The sequence below is a fragment of the Thunnus thynnus genome, chromosome 16 (assembly GCF_963924715.1).
Source record: "Thunnus thynnus chromosome 16, fThuThy2.1, whole genome shotgun sequence".
Lineage (NCBI taxonomy): Eukaryota > Metazoa > Chordata > Actinopteri > Scombriformes > Scombridae > Thunnus > Thunnus thynnus.
This window is the reverse complement of record NC_089532.1, coordinates 18474556-18499734: the sequence shown is the minus strand read 5'-3', so window position 1 is coordinate 18499734 and position 25179 is coordinate 18474556. Positions and strand designations below refer to the sequence as shown.

The 25179-nt window shown below is 41.9% G+C and overlaps 1 protein-coding gene across 4 annotated transcripts in view; it reads right to left on the bottom strand.

The window, feature by feature from the left end:
• The window catches only part of LOC137199232 (latent-transforming growth factor beta-binding protein 2-like), an 82753-nt gene that overhangs the window by 45777 nt on the left and 11797 nt on the right, over positions 1-25179 (bottom strand). For all 4 annotated transcript variants that reach the window (XM_067613365.1, XM_067613366.1, XM_067613367.1 and 1 more), the window contains exons 3-5: positions 21205-21475; positions 2719-2984; positions 1548-1733 (exon numbers count right to left, since the gene is read on the bottom strand). In XM_067613365.1, the coding sequence (XP_067469466.1) occupies positions 1548-1733; positions 2719-2984; positions 21205-21475 (723 nt within the window). The remainder of the gene's footprint in view (positions 1-1547; positions 1734-2718; positions 2985-21204; positions 21476-25179) is intronic.

The window sequence follows — 25179 nt, the reverse complement described above, 5'->3', positions numbered from 1 at the left end:
GATGCAGGTCTGCACTGGTCTGTGTCAGGCCAGTCCCACTCCGGCATGGGGCAAGAACTATTCTTAGACAACAACCTACTGTTGACTCTGCACACCACACTCCCTGTCTGCCTATCTGTCTGTCCATTTAACAAGCTCTAACAACCAAACAGCCATACATACGCACACACTTCTCACTCAATAAACAGATTTTTACCCAATCTAATATCAGGCTTTAAAGTAAGTGCTGTGCACAGGGTGCGTATCAAGGGAGCCTGTTATAATTATCCAGCCAGATTTTGCTGCACTGTGTTGGGAACATAACAACAGCATGAGATAACTGTTTGCTGTCCACTTGACATTCCTCGACGAGCACGCACGCCCGAGCAATAACAGGATGGAAGCCTAAATGGAAAGCATCTCTTTTTAACACACTCTTGAACACGTGCTTTTACATAGTGAATGGAGATTTCTGGAGAATAAAAATGGGGCATGAAAACAAAGCGCTGCCTTAGGAAGAAGTGGAGGTGCCAGGAATGTAATCTTGTGGAAGGCCTCTGCCAGGACGCTGAAGTGTTTGGAATATCTATACCACGTTCCAAAACCCCATTAATGGGCACATAAATCTGCAACATCAGCCTGTTTATATATTCATAAGTCAGCTAGGTCCTCCCCAAAGAGCCTAGTGCACTTAGGTGAAGGTTGATTGCTTGTATGTGTGCTTGAGTTTGTATTTATGTGACTTGTGACTGGAGAGGACTTGTATGTATATGTGTGTGGTATGTGCACCCTTCACCTCTAAACCGCAAGTAGTAATTAGTCTGAGCCCTAGCTGGACCTTTGCAACTGATGAGAAAAGTAAGAAACATGCAGGGCTACGACCCTCCCCTTGGCATTGACCGCCCCCTCCCTTCCCATGGACACTCCTGTGTGAATTTGGAGCAAAGCCCCCCGGATAAATGGCAGGTTTAATGTAATCCCTATAAAATCCTGTTCATGCTGCTACTCTTTCTCTGTTTCTGCCTCTCCCTCTCCTCTTTCATTCATTCCTGCTCTCCCAGGGAGCACGTTAAATGGTTAACGGCGGGGCCAACCGCGAGGTGTAAACCGCAAAGAGATGGGGCTAAGTGTTGGGAGCGTGGGACCACCAACTCCACGTGTGTGTGTGTGTGTGCAAGGGGAGATTAGCCTCCTTTTTACAGATCTGCTCTTTTTAATCTGCTCTACCCTTTTCTCTTTTGCGTTCTCTGTCTCTCCTTCTCTTTGACAGTGAGATTTTTTTTAGCATTGCTCTCAGCTTTAATCTCCACCACTTTGCCTCCTTTCTGAGCTTGGTATTCAGAAGAGACAGCATGCCACTGAGAACCCATTTTGTCAAGCTCACCCCATAAAAAAAGGAATGAGAAACTAGAATGGACACATAGGGAAAGTGTGTGAGAATCAGAAAATAAGCAAGAGAGACAGTGAGAGTGAGAGGACGAGAGAAATGAAGAGACAAGAGAGAGTAGTAGAGAAAAACCGGTAGACAAGTATCACTGTTAATCAGAAGGCCTGAGGTTGACACTCACAAAGACGGAAGCCTTGGGTCTTTGGCTGCTGCTGCTGTTGTTGCTGGTACGCGGTTTCACTGTAGACCGTGGTGATGTCTCCTTTCTCACAGCTGTTATAGCAGCGTCCACTACTACACAACCTGCGGCACATCATGGGAGTGAAGACGATCTTAATGCGGTCCAGGTTGGAGGTAAGGTTGGCCCCTGGAAAACACACACAGACCTGGTTGAGAAGGAACAGCAGCAGAGGTAAACCGGAGACGAGCTGCATCCTTTCTCCGTCAGCCTCACTGTGACACACTCCCAGTCTGGGCAACAGGAGTTTTATAAGTGTGCAAGGGTGTGTGCTGACAGCGGGCCAGTGGCACGCTGCAGCTGAACGAGTGATGCGCCACAGGCCAGCAAATGGGAGAGAGAATACTATTAGGTATCGGGCTAGCCTCCAAGCGCTTTATCTTCGGGAGAAGGTGTTTCGGATGTGTGTATGTGTGAAAGAGACAAAGAGAGCGTGAGTGCAAGTGAACGTTGTGTAATGGTGGGAAGCTGTTCAACAGCCGTTGCCCTGGTACACAGCTAAAAAACAAGAGAAACTTGAACAGCAGACAGCTGTGTACACTGGATAGTGGATCAGAGGAAGATGAACAAGTGAAAGAGGGATGAAAATTATGAAAGACGAGATCTCATTTCATTTTGTTGTGGGTAGAGGTGCCAAGGTTCAGTTCCTGTCACGTCAGAGAGGTGACAGTGCAGATTTCCAAAGATATCAAAGCATGTAACTGTGCAAATACACAAGTACACACACGTTGCTCATACTCCTCTCCAACAGATGAATGTTTGTGGCCCAGCAGCACACACACATATGCATGCTCATGCAGTGCATGCAGCTTTGATATCAAACTTTGTCTGGTGTGACACAGACTACAAAGGGGGTGGGGTTGGGTGGACAGTGGGAGAAGGGAAGTGCAGCCTGGGATGCTGCCAATTCTTTTCCTTGTGGCTGATGTTCCATTTAGCAATGACACCACAGGATGTGTATGTATGTATTCTAGCCTCACCAGAATGGCTTGTGTTTGTTTTGATGTGGCTAAGGAGAGCATAAATGTTAAGTATACCATGCATGTAGTGAGAACAGATCCAAGTTTTATGATATTCATTTCAGAGCATGCAACAGATACAAAAACTTTTTTACCTGCTGGTGATAATGCATTGTTGAACTGTCCATGTAGCTGGCTGTCGCTGGCTGGCCTGTGAGTGTTAAAGGAGTGTACGTTGCTATGCCCATTTCTGTGTCCGTGCCAGTTCCTGTGCTCATTTCCGTGGCTAATAGCATAGTTATTGCCACTGGGCAGAGCATTGGAGGTGATAGGCCCAGAGGAAGACGGATAGCGTTTCACAGTGCGGGAGGTCCCGGTCTGCTGAGGGGAGGAGTCAGGGGGTCCCCGTCTCACTTGGGTCCTGTCGATCACATCATCACAAGACCATAAACACATGACCTCAGACAAAAGCTAATGTCCCGCACATATATACACTCAGACAGATACACCCATCACCAACGTATGTGCATCAGCGTGAAATCCATTTAAGCATGGTGAGTATGTGCAACAGAAAATAATATTCCTGAGAGACAAACATGCTGTCTTAGGTCATAACTTGGCTTAATTGATTTTATAGATGAGACACAATGATTTGGAAATAATTTTGTTTTAATTAAATTAATAATACCATATCATTCTTTAAGCACAGGGTTTCTCAACTAACATCTGCTGTAAGTCAGAGAGCCATGACCTTCACTAATTAATGAAAGACTCTGTTTGACATTAAAGACATTTCGTAAGAGAAGATTATTCATCACTGATTAACAAAAAATAAAGTATCAGGCAACCAAAGGGAATAAGATTCACCAGTCCCAGTTTGTGTGTGAGTGCCTGTGTGTGGCTGGTCTGTTTGCCTCGGAGAAATGACTGTGATTAAACACATTAGGTCTTTCCATTAGGACTACAAAACCTTTCCATCACCCATTGTGTCTGCTTGACTAGATTATGAACTCCATGTTCTGTCTGACTGTGGCCAACCAGGGAGCAACATCCTGAGTGTTGCACCGGGCTGGAGGAAGTATTAAAACTAGGGTCGAAGAACAAAGCTCAAACGGGGCTGCGAGGGGCACGTTTTTTACCGGTGAGCATTTGATTTGGGTCAATTACTGAGCCTGTGTTGCACGACCTGGAAGCTGAGCTCACGTGAGCGACCTGGGGGAGGCGCGTGCCTCTCAGACAGACAGAGAGCCAGACAGGCCTACCTGGGCTCTGGAAGTCTAGGAAAGCTTGGGGAGTTCTGGGATTCAGCCCTGTGAAAAACATCTGGATCCCACTGATCTGCTCTGACAGACGGTCAGCAGAGCAAGACAAAGATGAACTAGGCTGGGTAGATCAGAAGAATGCTTCTACAAACCACACCTGTGGCTCTGTGAGGTAATTTAGGCTGTAATCAAACCCTAAATGAGGATATAAACCACACATTAACTGGTTTTAAGCCACACGCCACGTATTTACACACTGAAACCACAGATACACAACAAGAATGAGACAAATAAACACATATGTGCATGCTCTACAAAAATGCATACATGCACACACAATTGAGTACACACACACACGCCCCATCCCAGCTGTGCTAGATGTAGCACAAGCCTATGCATGTCTCTTTATTCACAAACTACATTCCTGTTGCCAAGGGGAACAGGACACTAAATGAGAAGGGGAAAAGGGAGACAAACATTTGATAATGGTCCCTCACGTCATCTTTTTGAAAGACAACAGGCAGCAGCATCTATAGCTGACAGCTGCTGACCTAGATCCTAAATCTTCAGGGCGGGTCCCGGAGATAGGATGTGACACCGGGAAACAAGAGGTGCTTGGGTCAAGGTGGTAAGGATGGACAGGAGGTTGCTATCTCAGCTACATCGTCCACTCCAAATCATGATTGGGTTTTTCCAGCGTTAACGATGACACCTGGCCTACAAGTATCCTGCCTCACTTCCTGGGCTAAGCCAGATGTTGCTGTTTCTGTCTATCTCACTTTCAACAGCAAAGTGACTTCCTCGCAGCATGAGCTCACCGCTGCCCTCTCTGCCTGCAGATCAGGGGGGCGGTGAGGGCAAGCACGACTCCCTCTGCACGTTTGATGTCATCATTAGGAACTTCAAGGCCCCAGCGATCCAAGGAGGAACAATTCCCCCGCCTTGTTCTGGGTGACTTGAAAGCAATTTTGAAGACCTCTGCCAAGATTACATGGAACATGGTTTGAACTTACAGATGGAAAAATGTTTTGGGTATCAAATGATGGTCCATACAGTTTTAATTAAATCACTGATGGACCTGGTAAGAGAGCTGCTGAATGAGCATATGGTGCAAAGACAGAAACAAGGCAATCTGTTAAAAATGAGAGGGAAAATATATTGAATTTACAGAATTTGACTTTATTTCTGATGCTGTTTGCTTCCAAGCTTATATCTACAAGTTGTAAGTGGAGTCCTCAATATTACAGTAGGTTCGTCTTGACTCTACTCTTATCAGTATTTTTATATTACTAATGCATGTATAATGTGAACCTTATCGCTCCCAGTGAATTATCACCCAACTCTGCATTTCCCCTCTACTCAACTTAGCTCATAGTTTTGGTTCTACGGTGCACATCTTTACTAATTTGATTTATAGACACAGGCAGCTCTTTTCAGCAAAAAAGACTTTCATAAACCCACCATATGCTACCTGACTGCACCAAAAAACAGAAAGATTTAGCAACTTTGGTGACAAGAGTGGAGCATTTATCAGGTAAAGAGCCATGTATATCCCCCAGACTTTACTGAAGAGCAAAACCAGAACTAAAAGGAAATGAATATTGAACTTACAATGGCCAGGTGGCAAGAAACACAACTCTAAATTAGTCTCAAATGATTATACTGCAACTTTATAAAGTAGCTTGTTGCCCTGCCCCCAGCGACCCAAAAATATCAATTAGGAAGATTCATACCACCCTAATGTTTATGTGTTAAGCTGAAATGATAGTTTCCGCATCTGAAAGTCCGTGAGGGTCTGCTGGGGTCCGTGTGAGGTACAGAGGCACAGAGCTGGAGCCAGGAAGTGGTTAGTACAGCATAAAGTTGTCCAAAGTCCAAAAATACACCTTCCAGCACCTGTAAAGCTCATTTACACAACTTGTTTCTTTAATCTACACAAACAGAAATTTAAAATCTACAGTTTGTGGTTCTCCGTGCTACAACTATTTCTTGACAAACAACAGTTTATGTATCCACCTATCAGCTGTAGCCACTGCTTCCTTGGCAACATCAGTGCAACAAGACTCATTCGCCAAGAAACAGTCACAGCAGATAACTCCTGCAAAAACCAAACAAACAAAATATGTCCTAATTTGTGAGCTTTCGATGTGTTGGCAGGAGTGTTTTTGAATTTAGAGAGCCAGACTAGTTGTTTTCCCCTGCTTCCATACTTTATGCAAAAGTTTTAGCTGGCTCTAGCTCCACATACTAACCCAGACATGACAGTATCAATTCTCTCATCTAACTCGGAAAGAAAAAGAGTAAGTGTATTTTAAAAATGCTGGACATATCTTTTAATTAAATACAGCAATGACCAAAGAAAAAGCATTATAGACATCCATGAATCCATGATGTTGAAATCATGAGTCCAAATAACGTTTTATCATTTAGACACATTGATTACATTAGGGAGACACACTTGCATTAAGTGTAAGACTTGTATTTCTTAAGCTCAGAACATGTGCTCAATAATTATATTCAAACAGAAACAATCAATTCTATTGCGCCGATAAATCTCAGTCCAAACACTTGATCAAAGCTTCAGTTTATGTCTGATAGCAAAGGAGGTCTCCGACTAAGACATAAAGCCATTGGCGCTGTCCACTTCCACTCATCATCATTCATTCATGTATGGAAAGCAATTAGAACTAAACCTCATCACATTTAAGGAAATTACAAATCACAGAGATAGCCAAGAATCAACACTGTGCATGAAACAACACTATAAAGCTTCCAATATGTTGCAAAACTATTACTTGGCACTATTGCTCCTTATCTTTGAACTCATGGCGGCATTACGGCATGTGAATATTAGGCTAATTCTCATGAAGGCATGATAGGCAGCGTGTATGGCAGTTCCAACAGTGCCTCTTGACCCAGATGAGCTGGAGAGGAAGTCGTTTTTCAGAGCAAACAGCACACAGTCAAGCATTGTGAAAACAAAAGCCAGGTCCAAGAACTGGAGGCACAGTCAAAAACCATCTGAATCTCTGAGCTTCTGCCGATCCTGTACATGAACCATGCTGTTAATAGTGCCCAAAGAATTACACTGCCAAGCAAAATGCTAGGTGTACTTTGAAGTTTATGATGAGAGTGTGTTGAGGGGAAGGGGGTGTTTTGTGGTGAAATTCCGTTAGGTGGCTTTGTTGAAGTGCCAGAAAACCCCATACTCAGGGCTTGGAAAACACCGCTCCCCATCATCCTAGTGGTTCCACTGGAAAACAGCAGGGTCTTAGATAGATGGGGAAATTCTGGATTTATCTGATGATTCTGTTCACCCAAAACATTCACACACACACCCACACATAGACACACACACACACACACACACACACTCATACATGTAGTGACCCAGATCCTCAGGAATTGTTTACATCTTAAACCATCTCCGTAGCCCACTCTGCATGACGAGCCCAGAACAGTGTTTATGTGAAACACAGCGCAGTAACGTATGGACCACAGCTGATTCATTCACTAACAGCTCAGTGTGGGTGCTTTCATTATCTTCTGTCTCTGTAATTTTCCATATGAAATGAAGCTTATTTGTCAGGTACAACTAATGTATTTCAGACAGAGAACCTAGTTTTTCTTGGCTTACAGTAGGATGCCAAGTAGGATGGAAAGAGGTACTGGATTGTGATATAAATGGTTTTCACCAGCCCTCTCAGCACTTGACACTCAACACAAGTCTACCTTGGCAAAGCTCATTTTTCATTTTGATTTGTTTGAGAATACCAAAGTCTGAACCCACATCTAATGGCTTGGATTGTTGGCTTATGGCAGCTAATGCAGAAAATAGACTGATATGAAGAGCTTGTCTGGAAGTTGGATGGAGCCATTTGGCTTTGAACAGACTGTCTAAACAAGACAGTCTGACAGCAGGCAGAAGTGTCTGGCATGAGCATCCCAATCTGGGTCACATCGCACCATCTGATAGCTCCCAGCTTTGTCACTTCGCCCCATCACAGTTCTCTTTGTGTTGGACTGGATATGACCTCCAGAGCGACGAGTGGCAATCCTCTGGAACCATCGGTAGGTTTACAACCAATCAACACAAGACTCGCTCTATCCTGCAAAGGAAAATCGAGTCATTATTCTTTTTATTTAAACAAAATGTTTAATGGTTCCATTTACCTCTTTCCAAGAGGCAGCCTCAGCCAAAACCCCTTATTACATAAGAGCTGCACATAATTAGGGCAATTTGAAGGCTACTTGGTAAATGGGAGAGTAAATGATGGTCATCAAAGACCAAGTGTAAATCAAAGTTTACACACATTCATCTCATTCAGAGAACGCGTTAAAGACTATTGTTCATTTCAAAGCTTGCGCTCCTATATGCAGATCATCAGTCTAACTGGAGGGAACAGCAGAAATCTAAAAAATTGTGCAAACAGCAGCTAAAACAATGAGAACTTTGTACTGCTCAACCACTGCAAACACTGTTGGCAACAAAGGAGGAGAAGATTTATGAGTGTATTGGGGACATTCAGTCAAAGAAGCAGCACTGAGATCTATACAGAGCACTATGTAAGGGGTACGAACAGTTTTTGGATGCAACAAAGCATATTGGCCCTATTCCAAAGCTTTTAAGTGTTTCAAGTGTCAAAGTAACAGATTTAGATTCAGATGGTCTGTGATAAAAGAATATACCCAGAGCACAAACACTATATTTTTCATAGGAGGCACCATTAGACCACCACTGGGAACATATTGAAGTGGACAGAGATCATGTGTATTTCTGTTCTTGATTTTAGGTTTAAGAATGTCAAGAGAGAGATGTTTTTCAGAAAAAGGCTTTACAACAGATGGTGCTCCATTTCACAGGCTAAAGCTTGCAGACAAGGAAGGAGAGTGCAGACTGCTGAAACTACTCCCGGGAGGTGTTATTCAAGAACATTAGCAAAGACATACACACTTGACTCTTGTTCATGTTTTGCTATTCAAAGCCCAACAGTGTTATGAATCTCTGTGACATCCAAAACATTAACCACGATGTAGCTAGGAAAAGAGAAAACATTCTAGATTAGGAGTCAAGATGATATCGTAGGTTGACTGGGATTCCTGTTGCCAAGTATGACATGTTTTGTTCAGGATTTGATTTAGCAAAAAGTAAGCTTTTATATCTGATACTTGATAAAAAATTAATTACTAATTGGATATTTTAAGCCTATTTTGTTTTTACTTTGAGAAGATGGGGTTGCTTTCCCATATTTGATCTAGCACTCCAAGCCCACAGGAAAAGAGGGGAAAAGTTGAATTCAGAATTCGGTCTGTCTTAACAGTCTTGGTGTATTTTAGGAGGTGAAAGAAGTCTCTGCGGGCTGAGAAAGAGTTATTCCTTTCTTATCCATCCAGTCAGTGCACCAAGCCATCTGTACCACCAGTGGTCAAACCCCACTGTGGTCACATATCTCATTTCTCAGGCTTTATGCAGAACGCCTTCATCCATTCATCATTCACCACTGAGGTCCGTGTGTGTTTCTTTCAATAAAATTCTGAGGTCTGATCCTTAGCATGCACCAATAAATATCATATCCAATCCCAAGGGCATTTTCATTACACTGTTGTTGTGTGTTCCTCATGGCAACAAGGTCATGTAAAAGCATGGTGGTACAGTTTGTGTTCATTGGAAGTTCAAAAATAACTCAACACCAGCCTCTGTCACAGTAAAATCTGACCTTAAATTACAGCTTTTTGTGAATGTTTAATCTCTGGTAGTAAATGTTTAAACCTCCACAGTCTTGGCTATATTCACAACTTGTTTTGCAAGTTAATTCTGCACTTGAGAGGCTTGCACGTCAAATCAGCATTACTATTGATGCTGTTTTAAAGGAATAATTTGACATTTTGGAAAGCACACTTATTAGCTTTCTTTCTGGGGGTTAAAAGAGAAGATTGATAGTAATGTCTATGCAGTAAATATGAAGGGGCTGTTACTGACGTGGTTGGACAACAACATGTTGAACAAACTCATTCTTGTTGTAGCATAACATACCCCTTACCTTACAATAAAGACTTGGAACAGTGGGAAGCAGCTAGCCTGGCTCTGTCCAAAGGTAACAAAATCAACCTTCCAGCACCAAGCCTAACACATTATATTTCATGTGTTTAATTCATACAAAACCCAATTATATAAATGACAAGTTGTGAATAGTCAAAATAGAGGGTAAAATAAAAAATGATTGGAAATTAGAGCCAAAGTTGCCGGCAGTGCCAGTAGTCCATTATATGTCCCATACTAAACTAGGAATAACAGAAAACACCAGCACAGAAACATGTGCAGGGCTTTAACGATAAGCTTCTTTCTCCTGAAACAAGGACAAGTTCTTCTCATATACGTGGCCGCATAAGGCCAAACATCAGTGAGCAATTAAGGCCCAGTCTTTCTTTGATAACATCTCTAGTCATTATGACTTGGATAATTGTAGGTCCTGGCAGAATATTTCCCCTTGTGAAAATCTGGGTGTGTCTGAGGGCTTATCGCACCAGCCATGGAGGCTGGATTAAATCATGCTCTCTCTGTCTGGACGGCCTTCCAGGAATCTCGCTAGTAGCAGCCAGGGCCTGGGTGAAATGAATTACAGTGGGGTTGGATTGATTCAGAAAGCTTTTTTTTTCCTCCCCCCAGGGGATGAGGCTTATATTAGAGCAACAACTGGGCCTAACGCAGAATGGAAAGCAGCAAAGGTTCTTGAGAAATTTATTTAGCAAAGACTGTTATTTGGATCAGTCAAAGTGCTACACAGACAAATGAAGAGATTAAGTTCCACTTAATTTTATAGGTATAATTTCCCCCACTGCCTGCATGAAAATAGATTTTCTGTAAATTTGACCTCATTGAGGTTTTCAGACATTACATGATCAAAACATATGACTACTCCCGTCTACTCAATCACAGGCCAAAAGCTGTGAAATAAACAGTTCCCTTTTCATCTCCAGGGGGGCAATTGCAGTGCCAACCTGTCTGTTTTCACCTTTAGCATTTATAAATTGAATTTTCCAAGCTACAAGAGATCCAGAAGGGCCTGATTCTGGATAGAAGTAAAGCAATGTGGTTGCTGTGGTTCAGGGGCCAGAATCAAAATGCCTGGAGACATGGTGAGCTGAGAGGCCATTCAATACTCTCCAGTTTATTGTAGTTGTTCTGATCATTCACTCAGTAAAATGCCACAAGACAGTTCAGCAGGAAGAGCCATTACAAAGTGCTGACTGAGGCTATGCCTACGCTGGCCAGTGTCATATGTCAGACTGCTCTGACAACAGGCCAAAGAGGGTTTCCAATAAGTGAGGTGATTGAGGAAGCTTTTGAACGGGCCTGTAACGTCGGTTTGAAAAGCAATAAAAACTTTGCCGGAGGTTTGCAGAGAACATGAGGGAAAAATGCACGATCAAGAAGGCCAACACAAAGTTAGGTTTTCACATCTAGATATTAAAGAAACAAGAAATTCATATGTGTGGTGGTTTGAGCTGTTAGATGTGTCCATTTGTCGCTTTTGGAGCTGGAAGTTGAGATCTACTGCATTGCTCAGGCCCACAGGAACCCCTCCATCCTGACATCTGAATGGATTAACTGGTCCCATGCACAGACATACTGCTAATTTATGCTTTCAACACCATGCCCCATATCTGGGAGATGAGCCTGATTGATGCTGTCTCCATCTGCCTCAGCTCCGGAGCTGGAGGCTGGAGTGCATTCTGGGATAGGCGCCCCTCTTCCTATAACTGCAGTACAATATTTGTCCCTCTGACAGCTGCATCTGCACAGTCCTGCTTGATGAGTAGGATTTGGCTGAAGATGCTGGGCCCGCTGGCAGTGCGGCACAGACAGCGTGTTTCGGACGAGGCTTTGGAGAGTTGGGATGGAGAGAGAGAGAGAGAAAGACATATCTGTCCCACGCTGAGTGCTGAGTTCTCTATGGTCCTTTGTTCCCTCTGGCCTAGCAGGAAGCCAAACACTCATGGGACTCGTTTGGCTCTGTATTTGTAGAAAGAAACACACCAACTCTTCCTGGCCTGGCTCAGTCAATATTGTTGTGTTAAGCTTCCTCAAATTCAAAAAATCTACCGCACATTTAGGCTGTCTTCCACGCACATGTTACAACATATGCTGAATCAATCTTTGTTCATATTCTACAATCATATCTTATACAAAATTAAACGTTTCCTTTCTTTTTCCAGCCTGTGGAGGGTTCACCTGAGGACAGTGTGGCCTCCACAGCTGAGTCTGCACTCTGTCATGTTGATGTTAAACCCACAGTAGCAGAGGTACACAATGTCCCCCCCAATACCACAAAACCATAGTAGAGGATGTCCAGCCATGTTCCGGAAAGCCCTTTCCCATTCATATCACAAGTGAAAATGCTCACAAGAGACCAGGGTCAGGGCAAAGGTCAAGTTTGTGGCACCAGCACACAAGACAAACATGCCTGCAATCCACAAGCAGAAAGCCAGTTAACCTGACCCCATTCAAGTTCATTCCCACTCTACCCACGCAGGGATAGAAATCACAACTCTAGACACATGGTCATTTGCCTGGTTTGGAGAGGAGTTAGAGCCTATTCAGAAGAGAGCAGCACATACAACCTGTGGGAATTACCCATTGACTGTATATAAATATGGACGTCATGACAGCTCCCCAAAAGTGAAGCTGAAACATCTTGATCGCCCCCTGCTGGCTGGTTGCAGTATAGGTCATAAATCCCGCCCCCTCCATGTTAGCGGATGGGCCATGAGCCAAACTAAAAAATCAAAGTACATATGGAATATATTTTTCCCAAAGATGGTTTCTGTCATTTTAGGTAGTTCTTAACACGCTGATGTTTGTTCAAGTGCTTATTTTTCTGATAAGTCTGTTTTTAATAAGTTATTTGATGATATGAAAAGGGGGTGTGACATCGTGATTGACAGCTGTGACAGCCGCACTCAAACCTCCATCAGGCGGTGGATGAGGGGTCATGTCCCATGGCCCATTATCCCGCTTCCCAACTCTACTGTGCAGACTCTGGCTCCAAATGACATCACACAAGCAAGATGGCAGCTCCCAGAAAGGAGATATTTTGGCTTCACTTTTGCATAGCGGTAGAAAGTGGAGACGCATCATCCATCTTTATATACAGTCAATGGAATTACCCTGCACTTTACCCCTCTACTCTACTTTAGCCTGACTCCCCATCTGCAGGCCTCCTATGTTTTGGCAGTGGCCGAAAAGGGAGATAAGAGGATGATTCTGGACACGTCCTCTTTGAGTAGCAAAGCAGACTGCCAGGTGGTACACTAGAAAAACTTTCCCAGGCTGAATGATATATATTTTAGTCTTAAGAACACACATATCTGATCAAAGTCAAAGGCATCAAGAGTATTATGAGATGGAAAGCTACTGTGGGATTTGGCCTACTCTCTTAAATTTATTATCCTCTCAACTGAGTTATGAGAAACTTGTTAAAGTGAATTTCCACTCCCGCCTTTCAGTGTAAATGATCCTATTTTATTCAATCTCTGCATTTCTGTTACACTTGATACCTTAAATTCTTCTGTGATCTTTACTACCAAGAGCACTGCTGGTGACAATAAAATAATATTTCCATACAGGTGCTGGGGTCACCTACAGGGTTTTAACAGCGGCTCCCATCAGTGCTGGTGGTGTGGTTTGTCTGGAGTGGGAGTGAAAGCAAACAGTGATCCATGATTAACATAGAGAACTCCCACTATGACCACAGTTTCCTCTGAGGAACGGCTGTGTGGCTATGTGCAAAGCCTTGAGTCAACAAGCCACACAACCACCAGGCCGATTAGTCACCAGGCAAATGGTGGGACAGATACAAGCAAAACAGTTCATGCAGAGAAAGACGTATGTATCACCCTCTTAAGGGTCGTTCTGCTTCATGGAACTGGGAGTTTTTGCTTTTCTTCAACATCTCAATATGTTACTGGGTGTGACCAAATTTGTCATCACTGAAGCAAATTGCACTTTGCACAATTGTACAGAGCAATTACTGTTTTAAGCATGGGCCAAAACACTGATGCAAATTAAATTTAAAACATTTTAAATAAATAACCAGTGGTGAAATGGGGGTACACAGATCCAACTCTCTCTCTTCCGATACTGTTTCCAATACCTCAACTGCGGATCTCACTGCCAATATCAAGTATCTATCCCATACCAGTTTTTTTCCCAAATTTAAGGCTAGGGGTTACTGTGGCTCTTAAAACTGTATCGGCGGTCAGCTTCAATGAATGTAACTGATCATGGAAACACTGAAACAGTTTTTAATGTAGATCAGTATGGCCCACACAAGATCCACTTAATAAAGTCAGTGCCTGTGTCAATAGTGATCTAGTGTATTAGATCGGTGCATCTCTAGTGATGAATTATATTTACATTGGCCAGGTAACTACAATTCATCCCCAGTGATAATTACAATTTATCCACCTACTTTCTCTACCAAAGTGTTGTACTGTCATATTGTGTCCTCAACTATCATATCATGTTGTACTGTCCCATCATACTGTATAAGTATCAGATCATATTGTATATTGTATTGTATATCATCCTATTGTATGTATCAATACGATTGTATCTTATCAAATGGAATCAAATCACATTGTATTGCAATCACTGTCACAAGACATAATCACTTCACTTGAAGGGGGGGTTATTTTCCCATTTTTTGCGACAAATTGGTATGCTCACTGTATGTTTATGAGACACATTGTTAATTTTCTTTATTCCTCTAAACTTGTTTGGTTTCACCTAAAGACAGTTGGTTCCAGAGCTCCACAGTAACCTCTAATGAAACAGGTTTGAGGTTCATTAAAATAACAATAGCATTATTCAAGTTCCACCGTATTGATTGGCTTGCAATATTGTTGCCTCTGTCCTTTGGGGGCAAAATGATTTAGATGCTGAGGATTGATTGCCCTGTGTTAAAAAAATGCAAGGGGCTGTGCTGTTTCAGCTACTGGTGAGATGGTAAAATACGAACTAGAAAGGCCAGTTTGAGTAATAGATCCATGAGTTTGAAGATTTATCAAAAGTCAAAATATTGCACAGCAGTTTACAACTTTGGAAAGTTATCCTCCATCTCAAGGATTACAAAGGTAAACTTTAGAAGCAATCTATGCACTTGCATGGATTCTTTGTGGGTAGCGGTGGGGACGCATCCTATTTCTTTATTAGGCTGTGATAGTAGAGTCTCCCAGTTGGGTTCAAATGGTGTCTCAACCCCTAAGCCATAGGGGTACCCCGCAAAAAACAACTTTTTGACTGATGATCCTGCACTGTGGCTATGCAGTGGGCTTCGTTTTTTCACGCAGAAAATGTAGAAACAGAATATCATTACCTTTTCCCAGTTGTGACATCGCAATGAGGGGCTTGTATGAATGATGAAATTTCATCACATCACAAAGTTGGTGAAGCACTGAGGAGTACCATCTCTGTGCTTTAACAGAAGCTAAATAACATCTATAACTGCAAAATCCAACCCAAGATTAGACAATTCCTGTTTTCCATAATACAGCCTCATGATTAGTCATCATGATGTGCAGAAGAGCCAAGTTATTCATCTAGTCATCATATTTCAGTTCCAGTTAAAAAACCATGATAACTTGACTGTACAGCTCTGTTGTCAAGATAGGTGCTGCCAACCTTCTTTAGTCTGATTATGTAACAGAGACCAGAGAGATATGACCTTTGTAGGGATGACCTGCACACTGTGCACACATCCTGCTCTGCCCTGCTCTGTTTCCTGCAGAGGACTGATGTCAGAGAATAGTGGGGGTGTGGAGTTGATATGAAGGACTCATAGGAGGTGGTGAATACGTCCTCTATGCGTTATCACTGTTCCAGCTCAGCCAGGAGTGTTCACCACTGGCCCTGACCTTCATACTGGGAGCTGACAGACTAGCTGTGATCTACAGGATCTTGTGCTGACAGGGACAAGCCTTTCACTACTGCTGAGCACAGCACTCACAGGAAACGCTGGGTTACAGTGGAACGCATTTGTTCCACGGTAAAGACAGTACAGGTCTGAAGAGGAAACAGTTATTTGTTTGCCAGCTGCATATAGGATGTACCTATTTTAAATTTTACAGTTTTAATCCTACAGAACCAGCAAATGGGACATTTGGGACACAGCTGAAAGGGTCAGAGGAGAGGTAGAAGACTGGAGACAGGAACACAAGAAGAGGGAGTAGGCACAAAGTTGTGTTCCAATATCCCAGAATCCCACTGTATATAAGGCTCCTCATGTGTTTTGTCCATCCCACCAAGACTTTTACTCTAGGCTGTCATTCTTAAATGTGCTGGATTCATTCAGTGGGACTATTCATGATTTACATTCATATTCTCTAAAATAACATTTTAGAGGGCAGCTGTGCCCAGACAGGGCTGACAACATGTCAGTTGTCATTAGATTCTGAGAGAAATTCCATCTGAGCTAAAGTTGGGTAGATTTGTCACCATTGATGTGGCCAATATGAAAGGAGAAAGCGATGTAGAAAGGATAAAATACTCTTTGCACTAAGTCAATTTAGTAGCTGTTCTGGAGCTTTCAATCATATTACATAATTCTTGACAGCAGACGGAGTTTGTCCAGTTGTCATGGTATTATAGATACTCCAATTTCATTTTAGACTTCTCTTCCAAGTTGAGACTGAAAGTTCATTCTTGACCTTGGAACAGCAGTTGAAAAAATAGTCTTACCCCCCAATAATCTTTTGTTTGGTTAAAAATGCCAGTGAAAATTTAGACTCTAGAGGGTTTCTGACTGCTGCTGGCCTGGGCAGGGTACCTTCAAAGCATTTTAATGTTTCACTTGTGAAATGGACCTTGTCCATTTTGAGTTGATGTTTACATTTTGGTGAGCTCATTAGGAATTTTAAATCCTAAAAAATATGTCTCTGATTATTTCGGTATACTGTTGGGTAAATGCCAAAAAAGACTGGTGGAGTCTATGTCTATAATAGAGCTAGCTATATTAACTTATTACAGATATATTGGTATTGTTGTGTGAGCCTATAAGAAACAGGAAACTGCAGTAAGGAAATTGCAATGATATGTTTGAGGTAGAGCTGCAACAATTAGTCTATTCAAACAACAGAAAATCAAAAAACCTACAAACACCAACGATTTTGATAATCGATTTATCACTTTGAGTCGCTATTTAAGAAAAAATACACAAATTCTCCCATTCCAGCTTCTCAAATGTGAATATTTTCTAGTTTCTTTAGTCTTTTATAATAGTAAACTGAGTATCTTTGGGTAATGGACTGTTGCTTGCAACAAAACAAGACATTTGAGGTTGCACCTTGGGCTTTGGGAAACAGTGATCGATATTTTTCACTGTTTTCTGACATTTTATTAACCAGAAAACTAATTGATAATGTTAGTTGCAGCCTGAGTTTGAGGTTATTTAGAAACACTGTTGCTATGGCATTGACTGTTCACTAGAGAGCACTAATACATTTTTTCTTCAACTGTCCAGCTCACTACACGTCTCGGTGACAATTCTTTAAAAAATTTAAGGGATCCTTATCAAAATTTGGTATGTGTTTATGTAAAAGAATGACTATCGGCCGATATATAAGTCTTGGATTTTTTAAAATTCATTAAAATTGGTTGGGCTGTTGACTGATATGATGTGATATGATATGATGTGATATGATATGATATGATATGATATGATATGATATGATATGATATGATATGATATGATATGATATGATATTGCTGGTAACATGTAGACACTTGGGAAATTCTGAAATCCCCTTATTCCAGAACTGAGTCAACAGTTTAGTAAAAAACACTTAACCTCTAACAGAGTACCCAAACCACAAAATCTCCTTTGGTTGCTCAATGCCTAATCAAAAAAGACTGTTCCTAGCCACACAAGTTTTAGGTGCTGGCCTGCTGAAAATTGAGTTAAGCATCATCGTCACTGAGATGTTGACAAACCTCTTAAAGTTGACCGCAGACACTACTTTTTCCCTGCCTGCCGCCTGCTGACATGTACACACAGTGGGGTTTCATAACTGTGAGCCAGAATTGACTGGACAGTAAGACGTGAGGCCAAGTAGCAGGTCTGGGCATTGGAAAGTTTAACAGATCCTAGACTACAATCTGGACTTTAAACTAGTGCTGTCACCTTACCTTGTCCCAGTAGACAGCTCACTTTCTCTCTCTGATTGCTGCTTTCTCTTATTATCATTCTTTACTGTTCTTTCCCTGCTTGTCTGTTTCATTCCTTCTCCACACTATTTCTTGTTCTTGGCGCCTCTTGACAGGCTGGGTCAGTAACAGGGTGCTGCTGACATAACAAGCCAAATCTGCTCCAAGACAGACATATATAGTACCTCGCACCTTCTCTAGTAGGGAGAAATGAAAGGAGACTAGCTGGGTGCTACATGTATAGGGTGACCTTTGCACCCTGGGTATATAAGTAGGAGATAGACCAACATGATATATCTGAACCCCAGCGTCTGTCCTCCCACTCCTCTTCTTACTCACTCTTAATTGAGCCTAGTTGGCACCGGTGTTTGTCTCTCTATCTCACTCTCACTCTATGACCTCACATTGCTCGTGCTTTCCTGGCTTTGGAAACAGTGGAACCTCAACCTGATATATGATACCAAGACTTGCATCCACCACTTCTCCAGGGGGAGCACTGTTCCACCCCTAAAAGATCATTCTGGGCCAAGACAATGCAGACCATTTGCTGCTCCTTCACAAGGGCTGAGCTTTAATGTGCATTACACAAGCACTCAATACCTTCCTGGAAGTACCAATGAAACAGACTAGTGACTAATGTTTCAATGAAAACATTTTACAATTTTGGCAAATGTTTTCATACTGACCAGCAAATTTCAAGAGAAATCTGTATACTCCATTACAACAACTAGGCTAATAACTGGATTAGTCAGAACTGTATCCTTGGAAATTCCGCACTCCAGTAGAGGGAAATGGCTCATCTTGAACTTAACAACACTTCTTGTTAACAGTTAGTCAGCTTCAGCAGAAGCATGAAAGGTGAACACAATCATAGTAAGGGCATGTGTGACTCAAGAACAGAGTCTGCTTCTTACAATGTTTAACCTGCAGCCTCGTCTCTTTCAATTTGTCCCAGATCTGTGACTCAGGACACAAAAATGTCCTGTGAGTCACGAACAAAGAAAACACATGCATAGCAACTGTGCAGACTTCAGAGGTCTTGTATTGATTAGAAGATTTACAATGACTCCAAAATAATTGTTTTGGGAAGGAGGATGTATAAAAACTCTTTTATGAACCTTCTGCCAAAACATTCAGTAGAATTTCATTGAGCTACCACAAACATGTGGATGGCTAAGCCAGCGTAATTCCATAACACCAGCAAAAGCACAAAGTGACATGAGACCCTCACAATTAGCATGAGGAGCACCATAAATGTCAGCTGTAATTGAGAATGTTAAAGTGGTTTGGTGGAGAGAAATTACCCAGATGACAAACTGGCTAAAAAGTGAATGATGACCTCAGTGCCCAAACAAATTATGGCACTTAGACCGACTGTGAGTGGATTAGAAAAGCACTGGGCCTGAGTCCAAAATGGAGAGCAATTTGACAAGATAAGTCTGAACCTGTAAGCAATCCATCAAAAATATTCCCGGAAACAATTACTCCCTTTCAACATCTTTGATCAAGAATACAGTTCTAGCCATGGTAAAGTGATTAATCAAACCAAAAAGTTATTTCCAACAAGATTGGAACAAAAACAGTGAGACATTCAAGCCAAGAAACTATTAGACCTGACTGATTAGCAGTCTTTGGAGAATTTGCTGAATGTACTGAAAAGAAGCCTTCGTCTGAGCAATTATAAGTTGGATACATTATAGTCACAGTTATTCCAATAAATCAAAGAACAAACTGAAATAGTCAAAGCCTAAAAATATAATCATCCCACCCTATTTTCATAGCAAATAGTATGGGTTAATACTTCTGCCTGGTAAATCATGCTATATTTTCCAACATTTTGCTGATTTACCTTAATATCTTTTCAAGCATGGCAGCAAATGCTTACTTGCTTTACTTAGTGTTTGTTTTACTTTGAGTGTATTAAAGATTTAACATATGAACCCAGTCATCTGGTCTGATTTATTGCAACGATAAACACAACCAGCGTTGAAAAGGAACGTAATGAACTACTGTTTGTTCAAGGGCTTTTAATAATTTCAAATAGAACAGTGTATCAATTTGTTTTCTGTGAGCCTGCCTGCATGACAGTAATGGTAGCTTAAACAAATATCTCGCTGTGAAAAACCACAGCATACAGTATATTAAGATGGCTATGTTTACCTTTTTTCTGATTCGAGAATAATAGATTTTAATGCAAAAAAAAGGGTGAGAATCTGTGTGAATGTCAAGGTTTCATTATTAAATTATATAGACAGAAATTAAAATGTACAGTTGCATATCACTGTGTCATGGCATCAGACCAAATTCTGTGGTTGGGCAGCAGGAGTGACATTGTGGATTAGGAGATATAAACCAAAACCTGCTAATATTAAAGTTCTAGCATTACATCATTTTCATGAGTTTGATGGGCTCAAAACCAAAGTAGAATTTAAGAATCACTTTATGCTGAGTGCAAAATGATAAAGGCATGGTCAAAACAGCTTTTAAAACAGCAATTTTTCGCAGCAGAATCACATTATTTCAATGGAATCACTGACAGTGGATTTTGCTCACTTGGGCACAGAAAATCCATGCAAATTTTCCATGTCAAGTTAAACTTTGACTCACAAATTTGCACTGTTGACCAAAAGTAAACCATACTATCCTTTGAAGGAGAACCCGAGGGTCCAAAATGGAGAAAGCTATTGTAACTTATTAGCAGTCCTACACTGTATAACATTAATTGTTAAACTGCTTCATAAAAGAAGTATGGTTTGTAGCCTGTTATGTGACTGGAGTTTGTGGTACAAATATGTTTGTTGAATAAACTGCGTGATCTTGTCCTGTTGGTGACCTAGCTAACAATCTTGCTAACTGACAGTTAGGCCTAATGCTAGTTATCTGACAGTTAGCAAGACAGCAAGCTAGGACTTTTTCCCACTTCAGTGACTCATTACTGAATGAAATAATGTACCACACTGAAAAAAAAACTGCCTGAAGGGAGTAACAGAGAAAAAACCTCAGTAGCTTGTGGTTTGACAGCTAGTGTACAGTAGTTATCTAACCTTGACTGGGCCATTAGTCAGGAAGATGTTTCTCTTAAAATGTAATTTGTTTGACTCATCCTTATTTGGCAAAGCTGTGAGGCTTCCTGGCTATAATAAGAAGAGGTAGAGAGGCACAGCTGCGTCACTTACACAGCGTGAGCAGGCTGTCTGGTGGTCGCAGGTCGTGGGGTCTGCACCCTGGTGATATCGATGGCTTGCCTTTCTGAGGGCCGTCTCCGTGGTTGGTCTCTCTGGAAAGGGTTGATCCCGGGTTGAACACGCCTCAGGGCGCCTCTGTCGCGGATGTACACCTGCTCTGGAGCCACCTCCTCACAGCGGGGCCCCTGGAAGCCTGAGCGACACACACAGGTATGTGGCCGGCTGCAGGAGCCACGGTTCTGGCAGGGGGGCTGGCAATCAGCTGAAGAGAGAGCACAGATGTAGATCAAGTTTTCAACAGGTCATGTTAGAACATGTGCCCCCCTTGTATGAAGGAGCAGTAGCAGAAATGGCTTTCCCTGATCTCAACACTGGGGCTCACTTTAAATTGATTCAATCAAGGGGCCATTAGTTTCACTTCTCAACCCTTTTCGTCCTTTTTATGCAGTAGAGAGCCTGGAGGGGCTGTCATGTTCAGTTTCTCTTGAGTCTTTAACTGCCCTGTTCAGTCTAAATGTATATGATCACCTACATTAAACCCTTATCCAATTTCTCACTAAGGTAAAGCCTATACTCAAGGTTCATGACTCGGTTTAGGGCATTTCTATATGGAGTGATTTCCTAAAAAATACCTTCCGTTGCTGATTGTGAATCCAGCGTGCTTTCACTGTAACACAGGCAGCTTAAAAGGGTAATAAAACTGAGGTCATAAAATAATGAGCGAATGGTAAAAACTGGAAGGTCTAACTGTAAATAGCTGACACTTCATCAAAGAAATGACCTACAGAGCTATATCTTGTATTTGAAAAACAAACTAAATCTGAAGGGGCTTAACTGTACTTAAAAGATAAATGTGTGCATAATATTTATCAATAGTCTGCAAAGGCACAGTGCTGAGGTCATTTCATGGTCATGGAAAATAATCCGTGTCACTCTACCAGCCCACCCCCACACCCTCCCATCACACTCCTGCTACTTCAAGTACTGAAAGACCTGTGGCACGCAATTTAAAGTAAACAAGCCCTCGATCTTGTGACACGAATGTATGTAGTAGACGACACTTGAGGATTTATGACATTGTCCTCAAACAGTAAATCAGGCCACCGGTCTGTAGTGGCTAAAGCAAACAGTGGCGCTCTGTCAACAGGGCTATGGAATGCTATTGACACAGATGCTGTGGACACTGACAGATCGCAGGCAGGAACACTGCCACAGCTCTTGGCAGTGAGGAGTGCTGGCAGTCAAAAGGGCCCCACTGGGTGCAAACAGCGCTCTACCTGCTGCACACTTCCTGTTATTGCGATATTGCTCAGACTGCGCTACCACTTTATGTTTCCTTTAGGCTTGAGTGAAAGCACACTGCACCCCAAAAAATCCTGTTCTTGATGACATGAGCTCAAAGAAGAAGTGACAGAGAGAAACATGACGGCGCTGTAAAACAACTGTAACTTCAGACTTTTATTTCCACAGACATATTGCCAGAAAGAACCCCAAATTAAGCTCTGTAGTTTTCTCAGATCATGATGCGTGTTTATTGAAAGGCCACTGCATTAAGCACTGACAGGCTGTGGTATGATGAGAAAAACTAACAAATTGGGGATTAAATATCACACAATTACCACTCTCTTGTGCTTTATGGTGAAGCAAATTTTATTTAGACCAAACTAATTCACTCAAGCATTTTGTTTTAACTGCTCTGAGGAAAATGTCGCCACTTTTTTTGATGAAGCGTACACATTTAGAGAAATGCGGTCGTGGATTTGTATAACTTGGTATGTGATCTGAATTTTCCATCATGGAATAAAACAGGAATTGCCTGAGCTCTGTTTGGCAAAGAGTTAAATACATCATCGAAGTCAAGTACGAGCTGGCTGAGTGCCACCGTCTTGTCCGGAGTCTGTTTAACCTCAAGTTTGGGGATGAAGCGGCGGATCAAAAAGGCCACAGATTCCAGCGACATTATGCCGAAGGGGGGCAGATGTCGGTAATGTGTGAAACTGCATTCTTAAAATAAACTGTCTGAATTGAAACGAGAAACAGCGGGGGCCAGAAAAATAAGCCAATAAATGGTGGTTCACGGTTGGCTTATGTTGGGATATGTGTTCAATCGCGTGACGTGTGTCCCCTTTTTTTTCAGCTGCAAGGCACGGAATCAACACCAGACAAATATGTCGCCTGTACTGACAATAGAGTGGACAGGTCAGTGACTCTGGGCTTGACATGTGCCCCACATGAAACCTCTTGCATAGCCGTAGCGTACAGTGTCACTGCCTGTCTGTGTTGTCTCTGGGCCCTGCCTCTGGGCTGTTGAACACATTGTCACAGTAATTGCTGTCGTGCAGATTTGTCTTGCACATCATTAAAACTAATTGCCTCACATTCCATCCATTTCACAAATATGCGCAGCAATTATTACTTTGCGAGAGTAATAATAAAATGAGAATTCATCGGAAATAAAAGAGGAGAAATGGCAAACATTCCTGGCATTGCCACTTCAGCCTTAATTACGACTGAGACAGACTGGCCAAGTTTCGGGAGGTTGTGTCCAGATCCAGTCATCTGAGAATAGGAGACTATTAAGACTGTTGTTGGCAGCTTCGGACCTTCCAAACAAACATGCTGATCCAGATGAATCAGTAATAAAACTCTATTAATATGGAATGAGCATTTTCTTTGGGCTCAGCTACAACATCTCCGACTTCATATTTAAGTAAGTCTGAGATCTGTATATGTCTTTTACCTCCAGGCCTCTCAAACGTAAGCTACATAATGACACTCATCGGGAAATTTTGAGGATGCCTGACCAACATCTCTAAAGAAATGCCGGAAAGCTGAAATTAATGTAAGTATTCATCCCTCTACAAATACTATTCACTTAGGGGTCAAACAAACAGTTTTCTAATAAAATAAACCATAAAACTAAGTTATTTATATTGTCAAAATTCTTTGTTGGATTTGAGGTGATCACACCGAAATCCTGTATGTATATTAAAGCAACCCAGGGGTCTTTTAGTGAGGTAAGTATTGTTTATAATGTCTCTAGCGGGTTACAGTTACCTGTTATAAGGGTAGGATTGCATGTGCGTGTATATCTAGGGAAAATTACCATTCTTATTCCCCCTCCACTGGACTCTCATTTCCAATTTAGTGCTCGTTTCCAGCCCATTACAATCCACCAGAGATTCGCCTTCCCCTCGCTCTGACTCGACGTAATACAGCACATCAAAAGTTTATAGTCCTTTCATTCAGCAAGGGGCAATTTGAAACCAGTATCTGACATAACTCAAACATGTAAAGGAATCTCCTCTCTTTACACAGGTCAACAGTGCTACCAGCAGTAACCTGACATTTTTGAAAATAATATTGATACTGAAAGCATAATCGTAATAATCTTGGGAAGGACACAGGCTGAGCGCATTATGCACCATTATGAGATTTAGAGGCTGGGAGCTGCTCTGGAGGTTAGAATTTAGTGGAATATGAAAAAAGGCTTGACTAAAGGCCCTTTCAAACCCTGTAACCGAGAGACAGGAAGTTAGGAAACAAGAATGAAAGATAAAATGTCATTTGAAATTATGGTTGCAGCAACTTACCTTTGATTGGCAATTGCAGTATGGCCATTGCTGAATGCATCTGACACTTTAAAAAGGTTCTAAAAATTATTGCAACTTTGCACAAAACTGCACAGACAACTGTAAAACTCTTGTGACGGAATATGTGGTCTGGTGAACCTCCTGTGATGACAGCAGGGGCCTCTCTTTAGGAGTCACCACAGAACCTGACAGATCTCATGAAATAGGTCAAGTGGTGTAAGATTGTGGGAGGCAGCGGGGAGAGACAAGCTTCAAAATGTGCCTCTCATCCAAATACGCTATCCACTGAAGAAGTAAGAATTGGTCTATTGAGCAGTTAATACAATTGCTTCTCATTGCTAATCGTTTCAAGTGAGTGTTAATCTCTTTCCAA